This window comes from Anguilla anguilla, chromosome 14 (assembly GCF_013347855.1).
Source record: "Anguilla anguilla isolate fAngAng1 chromosome 14, fAngAng1.pri, whole genome shotgun sequence".
Classification (NCBI taxonomy): Eukaryota; Metazoa; Chordata; class Actinopteri; order Anguilliformes; family Anguillidae; genus Anguilla; species Anguilla anguilla.
Genome location: NC_049214.1, coordinates 25,907,806 through 25,922,989, shown reverse-complemented (window position 1 = coordinate 25,922,989; position 15,184 = coordinate 25,907,806). Strand labels below are relative to the sequence as shown.

The 15,184-nt window shown below is 46.1% G+C and overlaps 1 protein-coding gene across 2 annotated transcripts; it reads right to left on the bottom strand.

Moving 5' to 3' along the window:
* Positions 1-158: 158 nt before the first annotated feature.
* On the bottom strand, positions 159-13,790 carry c6 (complement component 6). 2 transcript variants are annotated; one of them, XM_035390017.1, is made up of 18 exons: positions 13,664-13,790; positions 12,278-12,513; positions 10,327-10,483; positions 9,886-10,030; positions 9,130-9,271; positions 8,561-8,699; positions 7,687-7,896; positions 6,035-6,275; positions 5,476-5,598; positions 4,943-5,109; positions 4,335-4,560; positions 3,884-4,052; positions 3,433-3,547; positions 3,099-3,231; positions 2,310-2,504; positions 1,855-1,942; positions 1,340-1,581; positions 159-786 (listed from the first exon to the last, which is right to left on the bottom strand). In XM_035390017.1, the coding sequence occupies exons 2-18, from the start codon at positions 12,421-12,423 to the stop codon at positions 614-616; spliced, it is 2,811 nt and encodes a 936-aa protein (XP_035245908.1). In that variant the 5' UTR covers positions 12,424-12,513; positions 13,664-13,790; the 3' UTR covers positions 159-613. The 2 variants fall into 2 exon arrangements, with proteins under 2 accessions (XP_035245908.1, XP_035245909.1); XM_035390018.1 differs by having other exon boundaries at positions 13,668-13,756.
* Between the last annotated feature and the right edge of the window lie 1,394 nt (positions 13,791-15,184).

Sequence of the window (15,184 nt, the reverse complement as noted above, 5' to 3'; positions counted from 1 at the left end):
AAAATGATTTCTATTGTTGTTTCGAGTTTGAAAAGACGTTGAGACTTTAGTCAATATATTCTGTGTAAAACAAATGCACTTCTATGTGAGAATTGGTCTGTGAAAATGTCATTTAGGTGGCTGTGGAATAATAAAATAGTATCTACTCCAAATGTGTGATATCAAATTTAAGGGTATTTATTGGCACAAAAAAAATCATTCACTTTACAACCATTTTTACAATTTCTGATATGTTATTCAAATTTATTTAATACACAATGTGGGTTTATTAGTTAATCACCATGCAATCACCATGTTAAATTCTATATAATGCACTGTAACGATCTGCTGCTCTTATCCTGTTCTTAATTTTAAAAGGTTCTTAATCTTTTATTTGTATCTTTTATGCTCTTATGTGTTTCTTATGTGTCCTTATGTGTTTATTTTATACTTTGTGTATTGTTGTCTACTATGTCATGCCATGTGAGCCAAAGGCAATTTTCCTCTCCGTGTGGACAAATAAAGTTGTATTGTATTGTATTGTTATCCACAGTCTTTCGAATGGTAAAAGCTAATCCAGATGTGTGCTAGGGACGGGCTTCTGTCAATGCCAAACCCAACCCAAGGCAGACGTCTAACAAGACCCTTCGTGGACGATGTCAAACTCAATCCTGGCGCATTTCATGGCGGCCATGAAGCAGAGGTTCATGGTCTTCCTGCTCCTGGTCTTCAGGACCTCCAGACAGAAGGTGTGCTGTCCGTCCTTGGGACAGTCGCGCGGCAGCTTGCACTCGCAGTGCTTTGAGTCTGAGGGACAGAAGCACAGGAGGACAGGTTATTGATTCGTGTAAGAAAGGATACAATAGTGTATAGGGGCAACATAGCTCAGGAGGTAAGAGCGTTTGTCTGGCAGTCGGAGGGTTGCCGGTTCGATCCCCCGCCCTGGGCGTGTCGAAGTATCCCTGAGCAAGACACCTAACCCCTAATTGCTCTGGTGAATGCGAGGAATCAATTGTAAAGTGCTTTGGATAGAAGTGCTATATAAATACAGTCCATTTACCATTTACCATGTATATAGACTGAGATGAAAGATTCTGTGAATTTGAACATGACTAACAAAACTCACTGATAACAGAGTAGGGCTCTTTATACATCCTGAAATTAATGAAGCTATAGTGTGCTGACTTTGACCGAGCCTCCCCCTCCTCCTTCCTCCACATATTACTACTACTACTTCTACTACTAGCACTGTTACTACTCCTACAATAACTACTACTGCTACTACTACTACTACTACTGAAACTACTGAAACTACTACTACTACTACAACTAATAATAATAATAATAATAATAATAATACCAGGGCAGGTCTCCCATTCATAGCAGGTGTCAGGCCCACAGGGGTTCTGGTCCACACTGCGGTTGGCCACACTCGCTCGGAAGCGGGCCCACTCCAGCTGGTCCTGAACCCCATCACAGGCCTCAGTGCTCAGGAAGAAGAGCGGGTCTCCACGGCACTGGCCAGCGTGGAAGGCACAGGCCGACTTCATCACAGCTCTGCCAGTCGCTGCGTCCAGTACGCAGAGGTCCGCTCTGTATGGACTACATTTCCCAGCAAAGCACGTTTCACGCACAGTAACATCCTCAGCCACGGGAAACATTAGCAATGCTCAGCTATCAAGGGGAAAGGGTCACAAAAATAGTACACACCGACAAAACAAGCTAAATGGTGCAAACATAAGAGTGTGTGCATATGTGTATTGTGTGGGTGTTTGCACGTGTGGTGTGTGTGTGTGTGTGTGTGTGTGTGTGTATGTGCGTTGTATGTGCGTGCATGCGTGTGTGTGCGTGTGTGTGTGCGTTTCTGTCCCTCACCTGCACTCCTCCTGTGGGATACACACACACTGGGAGCCGTCTTTCTTCTCTCCCCTCTTGCAGCTGCTGTCGGGGACGAACGGACGCTCTGTGTGACAAAGCGGGAGCGCTGTTATCAATCGCACCGCGGCTGTAAATCCACAGCGCACACCGTGACGAAGCAAGCACAGCCCTACAGGCCACTCAGAGAACAATGCCCACGGTGATGTCACTCAAGCCGAGACAAAATACTGCTTTGATTAACCAATCATAAAATGAGAATCATAATGCAACGGGAAGCTGTGGACAATCTGAGGACATCCGAGTGTCGCAGTTATGATCAGAATTAATCTGAAACGTGAATTATAAACCTTTGCCGAGGAAGTGACACGACCCTTTACCAGTCTGCTAACCCCGCAGTGTTCAAGAGTGGCGGCTAGGCCGCTGTGGGCGGAGCTGAAATAGGCGCCTCCTACCGTTCTCACAGCGTATGTCCGCGGGCAGGGGCGGGTCCCAGGTGAGGCCCGCCCCGCAGGTGTAGTAGCGGCGTCCCGACAGCACCGTGCCGGGGACCGCGCAGCTCAGCGCCACCGTGTCCCCGATCCCGTACTCCTCCTTCTGCGGCTGCGCCGTGATGTCATCGGGGAGGGACGGCTTCGCGCAGACTTTCTCTGCGCGACGGAAAGCGCGGCGTCAGCGCGAGCTGCATTTATTTCATAACCAGCGTGGATGATTTATTTATTAACGTTTTTGTTTTTTGTTCAACCCTGAGACGTATGCAGTGCAAATCAAACGAATCATTGAAACGGGCAGATTAGCTCTGGAGTTGCTGGAAGCGGATCTTCTGCACACGCCAGCCCAGTGTTCAGGCCACAGAGGGCCTGGTGCTTTGCAGGATTTACTTAATTTTTTAAAAGACAAAATATTTACCCAGAATTCTGTGCAATTATGGGCACTTTAAAACTGATTTAAGGTAAGATTTAAGGAGAAGAAGCTAAAATGGATAGTTCTGAAGCTGGTTCCATTTTGTATGATTTCTCCATTTTGTCAAAGTAGTTCAATTTTAAAATGACAAAATATTTACCCATAATTTTGTACAACGGTCAAATTTAGAGAGAAGAAGCTAAAATGGATAAATCTGAAGCTGGTTCCATTTACACCAGAAGCTCCAAGTGCTAACTGGGCTCCGAAAGCCCAAAACGTTAATCGTGTGAATGTGCAGCCCAACATGTCTGGCCCCCTCTGCCCCCCCCCCCCCCCCTTACTGATGCACACTGCCTGCAGCTCGCTCCACTTCCCCTCCGGCAGGCAGCGGAGGTACTGGTATCCCTCCATCCTGTACTGGGTGAAACACAGCACCTCCTCCTGCTCCCCAAAATCATAGCGCTTCTTATCCAGCTGCAGGGGAAGGAGGGAGGGGGAAAGAGGGGGCCAGACAAGAGAGAGAGAGAGAGAGAGTGGAGTGGAAAAGGCAAGAGAGAGAGCATTATCCTCATGAGACTTAATTTTAGAAAATGAGGCCCAGTGGGAGGATTATGGCTAACATGGCCCTCCGCCCTTCAGGTGCAGTAGCAAGCTGAGGCCCTCTGCCTTCCTCACCCTCAGGTAGCTGTTCGCTGGCGGCCTGGGTTTGCGGCATCCAGGTGAGCTAGGCTCCAGCTCCTCCTGATCAACCTCTTTCTCCATCTCATCATCACTGATACACACATCCTGCCTGCAGAGAGATGGCAGAGTAACACGCATTTATACACACACATACACATGTACACATGCACACGCACACAGACACACGCACATACATGAACTCACACCACACACACACACTAACACACGCACACAGACACACACACATACATGAACTCACACCACACACACACACTAACACACAGAAAGTCTTCCTGCGGTAAAAGCTATATTGTGAGCTGGAACAATTTTCATTGCAGCTGTAAAATTGTGGTTTGACTGTACGTAGTTAAATAAACATTGTAAAAACATCACCACAGCCTTGTGCAATCTTACTACAACGTCATCACTGCTGAAAAAGACGCACTTTTGGAAGATGGACACATAGCACCCCTCCTCCTGCCTGTTGCTTCCTTGACACGGCTTCCCGCCACGGAGAGGGGCGGGGTTGTTGCACTCTCGAACCCGGTGCCTCCTCATGGAGGAGTCGCATTCACTCCAAGGTCCCCAGCAGCTCCAGCGTCCGTCTACTGCGTCTGAAAGAGGAAAATAGATGTGGCAGGAGTCACACTGAATCAGGAGCAGATGTAGGCCTATGTAAACGCATCAAGAGTCACACTGAATCCAGAGCAGACGTATGTGAACACACCAGGAGTCACACTGAATCCAGAGCAGACGTATGTAAACACACCAGGAGTCACACTGAATCCAGAGCTGAAATATGTTGACACAATAGGAGTTGTATGTATGTGCGTGTGTGAGTTTGAGAGAAAGAAAGAAAGCGATCACTGTACATACAGGGAGAGGAGCAGGTTTACCAGAAGTGTAGTCTGGAGCGCGTTTCTCACAGTTGGACCCGTAGGTGCCAGTCTGACAGACACACAGACACTCGGTCCTGGACAGAACGGGCCGGGCGTTGTTGGGACAGGGGGCGCACTTGCAGGAGTCCACCTCTTCCATGTACTCCAACAGCGCCCTCTCCAGGTGCCTCCTTTTAGTGACCGCGCAGGGAAACCCTCTCACCAGGTTCAGGATGGGCAACAGCTGACCCATGCACAGAAAACATTGTCTCAGCTTCGAGGCGGCATCGTATCAAGGCGGAGATACAGTAACATCATTTCAGTGCAAACTCAACGTAATTTCGACTCAAACAAAGTCCCTTTGATCCACTCACAGGAAGGTTCTCAACTCAAAAGAACTATTACATTCAAAAAAATTACTGAAACAAAAATTTGTTGAACTTATGTAGTCTTTACCTCACACACTTCAAAAGGGATTGTTTATTTTGTATTTTACGGTGTTGGAGATAATCAACCCAAGGATGATGCTGCTTATGTCATTCTCTAGAATGGTCCCCATTGGCTATGTCATTCTCGACAATGATGGCATTGGCTATCTCTTACTCTACAACAATGGGATTGGTTACCTCATACTCTACTATGGCAGGGTTGTCTTTGGTTGACTCCAACCAGTCTTTATAGGTGGTGCTGTCAGGGAGGGCTCCCTGTCTTTCCCAGGCTAAGGCAGCTGCATATTCGGCCCTCCCCCCCTTCACCATGGAGATGGACTTCTCTGACGCCTTCACGAAGGACCCTGAGGAGACGAGCAGAAGCTCTGAACTCTGAACTCTATCCTAACAGACAGCAAACACAGCATGTGGAGTCACAGTCAGATCTCTGGGCTCTGGTCCTGAGGGTCAAAGGTCAGTGTGGAATAGTCATCAGAGCTCTGGACTCTGGTCCTGAGGGTCAAAGGTCAGTGTGGAATAGTCATCAGAGCTCTGGACTCTGGTCCTGAGGGTCAAAGGTCAGTGTGGAATAGTCATCAGAGCTCTGGACTCTGGTCCTGAGGGTCAAAGGTTAGTGTTGGGTAGCGGTCAATGTTCTTGACTTTGAAACCTCGCCAGTGCAAAGTAAAAGGTAATTCTACAAAAACGGTAAAAAAAATATTCACACATACCTTCATATTTTTCAGACATTGTATTTTTACTGCACGTATTGACCCGTCTTGATGAAGAAAAGAACAGGATGGAAAACGAGCTTCCTGACCGGATGCAGTTGTTGGCCACCTCATCCGTCACACCTGGAAGGCAGAGAGAGAGGGGGGAACTCGGCACACACACCACCGCAGCACATAAACTTCTTTTCACTTTCATTTCTGAACTACAACCTTACCTGAGTGAATCTGCCTTTTGCAAAGTGCCAATTAGAGCTTTTGTAAATGGACGGCATTTATATAGCGCTTTTATCCAAAGCGCTTTACAATTGATGCCTCTCATTCACCCATTCACACACCAACGGTGAAAGGCTGCCATGCAAGGTACCAATCAGCTCGTTGGGAGAAATTAGGGGTTAGGTGTCTTGCTCAGGGACACTTCGACACGCCCAGGGCGGGGGATTGAACCGGCAACCCTCCGACTGCCAGACAACCGCTCTTACCTCTATGTCACCCCACATGTTTTGTAGAAACATGAAGAGCAAATCTGATGAATGAAAAAGCAGACGTCGAGCTGTCGTACCTGAATTCTTCAGTTCCTCTCGGTCATACTGGTAGAGGAGGTCGTAGACCCCCCCTAGCGTGCCTGATCCAAAGTAGTGCGTCCCAAACACCTGGAAGACCTGCCTGTACATGGCATAGCTGTAATCCAGGGGCAGATCGTTCAGAAAGCCCAGGAAGGGAAGAGACATGTAGAGGTTCGACTGCTTCGTCCTGAACGTCGACACGGCCGCTACCTGGTGGACGCGGAAGAATTTGGAATCCTGTGGGGAGCAAAGAGAGAACAGTGAGATAGGTGGATATAGGTCAAGTTATTAGAGGCAATGAGTCTGAAAGTTTTGATGGAGAAAAACTGTGGTGCGTCACTATCATCCAGTGATTCAGAAGACAACCCTATAAATGTAATGCTACCTTTTCCTAATCATGAGCTTTGTACCTAATCATGAGCTTTGTTCTTTATGACATTTTCAGTTCTCTCTTGTTCAACAGTCTTTGTGTATTTAATAAAAAAAACACATTTTCAACGTGTAAAAATGCACGTTACTCACGAATACAAAGCACCGTCTATAAGACTTTAATTAAAACTTGCTAAATTTAGGCTTGTCATTAAAAGTATTGATATCAAAATGAGGCCAAGTTACAACAAACAATATTGGCTACCTTAGCTCATACAAATTAAACAAGCTCTACTCCAAAGCAGCACTATGCAATGTTTCCTAAATTATCCTAAATTGGTCCTGTGTTTTTCATCCTACCATCTGAAGAAAATGTGATCGTCAAATTCAGAAAGAAATCATGAAATTCACTCGTTTGCTCAGAGTACAAGTATTTATTAGGTGGCGGGAAGTTAATGATGTGAGATGGTGAGCAGCTGAAATGGCGAATAGCTGAGACAGTGAATAGGGACAGATGGTGAATAGGGACAGATGGTAAATAGTTGAGATGGTGAATAGGGACAGATGGTGAATAGCTGAGATGGTGAATAGGGTCAGATGGTGAATACGGACAGATGGTGAATAGGGACAGATAGTGAATATCTGAGATGCTGAATAGGGTCAGATGCTGAATAGGGACAGATGGTGAATAGGGACAGACGGTGAATAGGGTCAGACGGTGAATAGGGACAGATGGTGAATATCTGAGATGCTGAATAGGGACAGATGGTGAATAGGGTCAGATGCTGAATAGGGACAGATGGTGAATATCTGAGATGCTGAATAGGGACAGATGGTGAATATCTGAGATGCTGAATAGGGACAGGTGGTGAATAGGGTCAGATGCTGAATAGGGACAGATGGTGAATAGGGTCAGATGGTGAATATCTGAGATGCTGAATAGGGTCAGATGGTGAATAGGGACAGATGGTGAATAGGGACAGATGGTGAATAGGGTCAGATGCTGAATAGGGACAGATGGTGAATATCTGAGTTGCTGAATAGGGACAGATGGTGAATAGGGACAGATGGTGGATAGGGTCAGATGCTGAATAGGGACAGATGGTGAATAGGGACAGATAGTGAATATGGTCAGATGGTGAATAGGGTCAGATGCTGAATAGGGTCAGATGCTGAATAGAGACAGATGGTGAATAGGGACAGATGGTGAATATCTGAGTTGCTGAATAGGGACAGATGGTGAATAGGGACAGACGGTGAATAGGGTCAGATGACCTGCCTTCTTCTGCGAGGCCTTGACTGTGGAGCGGAAGGAGCTGGAGCTGCGGGACTGGTGATAGTTGCTCACGGAAAAGAGGATGGGGATGAAGATCTGCCACCCGGAGCTGGAGGTACTGGGCCCCTGGGCACCGGTCGTGCCTGATGTCAGCTCCACCGGCTCACTCTCTACTTCCCCCTCCTGCTCTTTGAAGTCCTCCAGCAACTCCACCTGCAGGTGACACGATGTTTAGATGGAGTTTCGCCTGAAGCAGTGAATTCCAGAACATGCCTGATAATGTGGGCATTTCCAAACGGTCACAACGCTATTGATTGCATTAAAGTGAGATCCTCGCCATGTCACCAAATGTTAAGTTTGTGTGCATGTGTGAGTGTGTGTGTGTGTGTGTGTGCATGTGTCTATGTGTGTATGATGAGCGTGTGCATGTGTGTGTTTGTGTATGTGTGCGTGTAGGTGTGTGCGTGTGCACACGTGTGTGTGTGTGTGTGTGTGTGTGTGTGCACGTGTGTGTGTGTGTGTGCATGTGTGAGTGTGTGTGTGTGTGTGTGTGTGCATGTGTCTATGTGTGTATGATGAGCGTGTGCGCGTGTAGGTGTGTGCGTGTGCACGCACGTGTGTTTATGTGTGTGTGTGTGCACACGTGTGTGTGTGTGTGTGTGTGCATGTGTCTATGTGTGTATGATGAGCGTGTGCATGTGTGTGTTTGTGTATGTGTGCGTGTAGGTGTGTGCGTGTGCACACGTGTGTGTGTGTGTGTGTGTGTGTGTGTGTGTGTGTGCACGTGTGTGTGTAGGTGCACGTGTGTGTGTGCATCAGTGTGTGTATGTGTGTATGTGTGTGCGTGCATGCAAATACAGCCACTCGTTCCTCGTACCTTGAGCTGGACGCTTTCGATGTTCGCCGGGACACGGTACGGCTTCCTGTCCTCCCGGCTGCGGTTCGTGACGCACTCGTCGCCCAGGAAGGAGCTGTCGAGAACGGCGGCCCGCATCTGCTCGGCGACGGCGTCGAACCTGCGTCACCGCAACGCTCTGATCACTCGCCCGCGACCCGCGACCGCTCTGGACGCGCGTGGAACCCAACCGCTCAAAATAAACTCCGTAAGCATTCGTTACAGGGGGGAGGTAATACACTCTGAACTCTCATTACATTACATTACCGGCATTTAGCAGACTTTTTTTTGTTGTTTTTTGTTTTTAACATTGCATCCATTCATACAGCTGGATATATACTGGAGCAATGCAGGTTAAGTACCTTGCGCAAGGGCGCAACGGCAGCGTCCTACTCGGGAATCAAACCTGTTGACCTTAAGGTTACAAGACCAGCTCAGTACAGTTAGCAAGGTACGGCGACACTGATCGCCGGTCCTGCTGCTCTGCCGACGGCTCGGGACCGCTGATCGTCCCCGACCGCAGACTGACCGCCGCGGACGTCGCGTCTCACCCGTTCGCCATGAGGTCAGCGCCAGGGATGATCTCATAGGTGCGCACGCAGACTTTCTTGATCCGACCACAGTTTCTCTCGTCGGAATTGTCCCCGCAGTCGTTCTGCGAGTTGCACTTCAGTTTGGGGTCGATGCAGCGACCTGGAAAAGGGGAGGAGTCTCGTGACTGACGATTTCACCCCACTGGAGCGGTGTGCGTGTGCGTGTGTGTGTGTGAGTATGTGTGAGTGCGAGAGTATGTGTGAGAGTATGTGAGTATAGTGAGTGCATGTGCGTGTGTGAGTATGTGTGTGGGTATGTGATGAGCGTGAGAGTATGTGTGTGAATGTGTGTGTGTGTGTGTGTGTGTGTGTGTGTGTGTGTGTGTGTGTGTGTGTGAGTATGTGTGTGCATGTGTGTGTGTGTGTGTGTGAGTGTGTGAGTATGTGTGTGCATGTGTGTGTGTGTGTGTGTGTGTGTGTGTGTGTGTGTGTGTGTGAGTATGTGTGTGCATGTGTGTGTGTGTGTGTGTGAGTGTGTGAGTATGCGTGTGTGTGTGAGTGGGTGAGTATGTGTGTGAGTGTGTGAGTGTGTGAATATGCGTGTGTGTGTGAGTGGGTGAGTATGTGTGTGAATGTGTGTGTGTGTGTGTGTGTGTGTGTGAGTATGTGTGTGAGTGTGTGTGTGTGTGTGTGTGAGTGTGTGAGTATGCGTGTGTGTGTGAGTGGGTGAGTATGTGTGTGAATGTGTGTGTGTGTGTGTGTGTGTGTGTGTACCGTTGTCACACTGGAATCGGTTCTTGCAGTTCACGCGCTCTATCTGGCACTCAGTGCTAGGGTGACACGCCCGCTCCTCCATCAGCGTTCCACTGCAGTCCACGCCCCCAAACTGGGCTGGCTTCACCAATGACCGTGTCCGAAACTGAGAAAGAGAGACAGACAGAGAGAGACTTACTTAGAGGCAGACTTATTGTCATGAGAATTTGATTTAGAAAATGGAAGATGGAAGGATGGAGAGGCAGACTGAATGTTATCAATATTATCAATATTTTAATCTATATTTTTTATTATCTATATTTTATTTGTGTCTGTGTGTGTACGTGTATGTCTGTGTGCATGTGTACAATCGTGTGCATGTATGTGTGTGCGTGCGTGCTCGTGTGTGCATGTGTGCCTGCGTACAATCGTGTGCATGTGTGTGTGTGTGTGTGTGTTTACCTGTTTCTTGGCGCAGGGGGAGCACTGGGACCAGGGTCCGTACTCGGTCAGCTGACAGTGAAGAGGACACGCCTCCACGTTGCAGGCCCGGCTCTCCTGCTTCTCACAGAGCTGCTCGCACATGTTCTTCCAGTAATACGCGTCGTACGTGATGCTCCTGCACACAGAAGCCGCGGTCACTCATGACATTCACCCGGCCTAATACAGAGAGCGCCGCGCTGAACTCACGTCACTGTGCGATTTAACGGCAAAGGCAAGAGCTACTCGTGTGAACCAGGACCGGCCCTAGGATTTTGGCCCTAAGCAAATCTGTCCGGGGTGGGGGGGGGGAGTTTTGGGGGGGAGTTGGATCGCTTGGTGAAATCCAAAATCATTCTTACATTACATTGTTATGAAATGTTCGGTTGCCATTCCGTTGAAAATTTATACCGCTAGTTCCGCAACAGGGGATGAATAACGTAACTACGAAAATAATGTTATTTACCTTAGATAAACATTGGATCGTGTGGCCCCCCCTAGCGGTTGTGGCCCTAAACAACTGCATAGACCGTTTATGCCACGGGCCCTGGTCTGAACTGCATGGCAATATGAAGATGATTTAGTGAGGCCTGTGGTTATTTTGAGGGTACTTTGGTCGAGCATGTGATTTTATGATAACCATTTGGCGGGGGGTTCGTGGTCATTTGAGGGTGATTTGGTCAAGCATGTGGTATTGTGATGGCCATTTGGTAGGGGCTATGTGGTAGGGATGTATCTGAATCCGAATACTGTATTCGGGAAAGCATGAATAATGCGATGGAAACAGATATTTCTTCCCTCTGTTCCGAGTTTGCTGCAATCTAAGTCTCGACTGAAACACACCAGAGAAAAGGACAAAGCTATTGAGCTAACCCAAATTATCGGCTAAAAACAGAATATGTACAGAATTATTTGAAGAAGATTTCAATTCTGTTATATCAGACTTGCCAAATACATGGCGTGACTTTGTTGAAGGATCTTCAGCGCGTATGTTTGGATTCGCTGTTATCGAACAGAGATGTACTCGCTTGCTTGCCTACAGTATTTGGTAAAAGTTTAATTTTTCAAGCGTGGCCAACGGTATGCAGTCTGCTATCAAATAAAAACAGAAAAATGGCCAGAAGAAGCAATGGTTATGATTGTTTGACCGTTACAATTAATACAATCATTTTCCCCAAATAGTGGCGAACTGATGCGGGTCTGTGGAAAAGTTGGCCTCCGTTAATGTTTTCCGGTGCACATTTCAGACCATGCCTGGCCAAAACACTTGGATTGGTGGAAGGTTGCCTCCTTCGTTTATGCCTAGAACATAGACATATATGTGATGGCCATTTGGTAAGGGGTATGTGGTAATATGAGAGTGATTTAGTTAAGCATGTGGTATTATGATGCACATTTGGTAAGGGGTATGTGGTAATATGAGAGTGATTTAGTTAAGCATGTGGTATTATGATGCACATTTGGTAAGGGGTATGTGGTAATATGAGAGTGATTTAGTTAAACATGTGGTATTATGATGGCCATTTGGTAAGGGGTATGTGGTAATATGAGAGTGATTTAGTTAAGCATGTGGTATTATGATGCACATTTGGTAAGGGGTATGTGGTGATATGAGAGTGATTTAGTTAAGCATGTGGTATTATGATGGCCATTTGGTAGGGGGTTTGTGGTAATATGAGAGTGATTTCGTTAAGCATGTGGTATTATGATGCACATTTGGTAAGGGGTATGTGGTAATATGAGAGTGATTTAGTTAAGCATGTGGTATTATGATGGCCATTTGGTAGGGGGTTTGTGGTAATATGAGAATGATTTCGTTAAGCATGTATTATTAGGATGGCCGTTTTGTAGGGGGCATACGGTAAAATGAGTGATTCGGTATGCGCCCGTGGCGTCACCATGGCGATGTGGCGCGCGGTTAGCGCCGGCATACCTGTGGCGGCTCTGCGTGCCGTAGTTGCAGGTTTTGGAGCAGGCGGTCCACGCGCTCCAGGGGTAGTGGTCGCAGAAGCACCCCAGGCTGAGGCCCGGGGCGCAGAGGAAGGCCAGCAGGGCGAGGGCGGGACCTGCCAGTGACATCACGTGACCCTACGCGTGCCGAGGAGTGGAGGCTCTCAAACGGGACCAATCAGGGTGGACACAGCGGCCAGCAGGCAACAGGAACAACACCTAAATGACAGAGGTACGCATCATGGAATAGGAACTCTGAGATAGGGATTATGGGAAATGTAGTGCAGGAATAGCTCAGACGATTGTATGTTGTAATAATTTGCATTTGTGCATATGACTTTTATTTTGTTGATAATACATTTGATTAATATAATCAACAAAGTCTTGCATATCAGACAGTGTGCATATATTACATTCAGGTAAATGCAAAAGTATTGGGACAGTCCTGGCAAAATGGTTGTTTTTCCTCTTGTATTTCAAATCAAACAACAATTTGAGGCAAACAAAGAAGAATAAATGAATCTATAAGAGGGAGGAGGGAGGACACAGAGCATGACATTCCCTTTCTAAATCCTATTTCCCTTCATTCTCTCATTTTGTTATTATCTTTTCTTGGGTGGCCTAATGTTCAAAATAAATTAAAATTACTCACAAGACAGGAAACCACTTTAAATGCAGATGTGGTTTTCTACATTGAGAAATTCTGATCATTCTGTGCAATTATTAAAACATATTTAATCTCCAGATCCATGCATGCATTTTGTAATTACTTGGCAGCACATATTTAAGGATCAATGCTTCAATATCATATAATTATTTTATTTTTAGTTAAAACACAAAAGCCTAACCGGGGAAAGGGGTTTGGGGAAATGAACCTCAAAAATAATCAGCAGTGTTGTAGCAGTGTTAAGTTGTATTTTCCCCCACAAATAAAGTAACATAATAATTATTTCAGTGTTCGTAATTGAAAAATTAAAGTGTCAGGACAATCACTGTGTCAAGAGAATAATAAGCTCTGATATTGAAACTTACTCTTGAAGATTGCCGTCTATTGCATTTGAATTAACAATTTAAGTAAGCAAAACAAATTAACAAAACAATTTGTCTACATCAAATTTAGTGGAAAATAAATTGACATTGTTTGGTAACTACTAAATATGCAAACAAACATATCTTTTGATTATAAATTCTTATTTTCCCTAATACGGTTCCTCTATTTGTGATGTCACTGCAAGTTAAAGAAAGTTTATCATTGATACAGTTTCCGGGTTAAATTTCTAGACTGGAATAGCACAGAAGCTGAATGCTGAGCAAATGACATTGGAAAAACTACAAGCTAAGCACCAAGAAATGTTACTTAGTTACTTACTCACAAGCTGGGTGGCTGGAGAATGGCTCCCTCTTGTCAGTTGGCAGCTGGTGTTTCTCAAGAATGTTGTGCTGTTCTGTGTGCGCGTGTGCGTAGTCAGTGTTTATGTGGTGTGTGTGTGTGTGTGTGTGTGTGCACGCGCCCGTGTGTCCTGCGTTTGCTCAGTAGTTAGGCCTATGAGGACGTGGGTAGGGTTACAGCGTCTTTCTTGAATGCATCCCAACGTGAAGGACAGATGCCAGCGCACCTGGTGCGCAACGTTCTTATAACATGGCCATAACGTTGAAGCAACATTACAGACCGGAAACTCACAGTGGCATGATGTGAATGTCAGAATACACATAAACAAGCAAATACATGGAATACACACACACACATGCAAATACATGGAATACACACACACACGCAAATACATGGAATACACACACACACACTGACAGACGCAGTGCGCGCGCACACACACACGGATGCACACACACCCACACACACACATACACACACACGCACACGCACTCACACACAAACACACACACAGACGCTCACACATGCACACGCACATGCGCGCACACACACACACACACACACACACACCCCATGTGAGTCTCTCAGGGGGTCCTCATTAAGTAGTTAAGTTATGAAAAAATGTAAAGTGTCATTGAAAGTATTATTTTATATTTCTATAATCAGTACGTTACACTTATAGATAAACCTTCAAGCCTGTGCCTCGTCTGCTCTTCACATCCCCAAAACCTCATGACATTCTTCATTGTATTACTTTGTTCCCTCTATATAATCCCTCTACTTTGTTCCTATAGTACTTCTAGCACTTATATTTCACTTTGTATCATTATCTTCATGTTGTAGCTTGTCATGCCTCCTAGTTTGACTTAGCATAGGTCAGGTCAGAGAGTAATGACATTGCCTCTCTGACATGACCTCATTATAGAGTAATGTTTACTGTGTGAACTGGATGTAATGCGTTCATGGCTATGAATAGCTGTTACATTATGAGTGTCGTGCCTTATCAGACCTGTGTCTTGTAGCTGTTCCTTCAGACCTTCGGTGCATTACATTACATTTATGGAAAATAAATGTAATGTAATGTAACGTAGAATATACACCACATCAAAGTCTGCAGCCTGTGTAAAGGCGGGGTTCTGATTTTTGGGGGTATGCCATGGAATATGTTTGGAGCATGTTCGGGGCACATCTTGGCTAGAGAAATTCTATGAAACACACCCTGCACAACAGGTATAGGTACATCTCAAAGCTGTTCATAATTTACATTTTCTTATTTTACATCATTTAGGAAAGCGGGAAATTTAGGAAATTTTACTAAAGCTGAAAAGCATAAAATAAGCCTAATAAAGCAACTTTTTAAAACTAGGACTGTCTCCTTAAGAGGTTTGGGGCCTAGATCTGAACCCCACCTTTCCTTACATAATGGTTTCTTCCTCTTACTGGAAAAGGGGGTGGGGGTGGGGGGTCTGTGAAGGGTCTTTTCCTGTAACCATCTCAGAA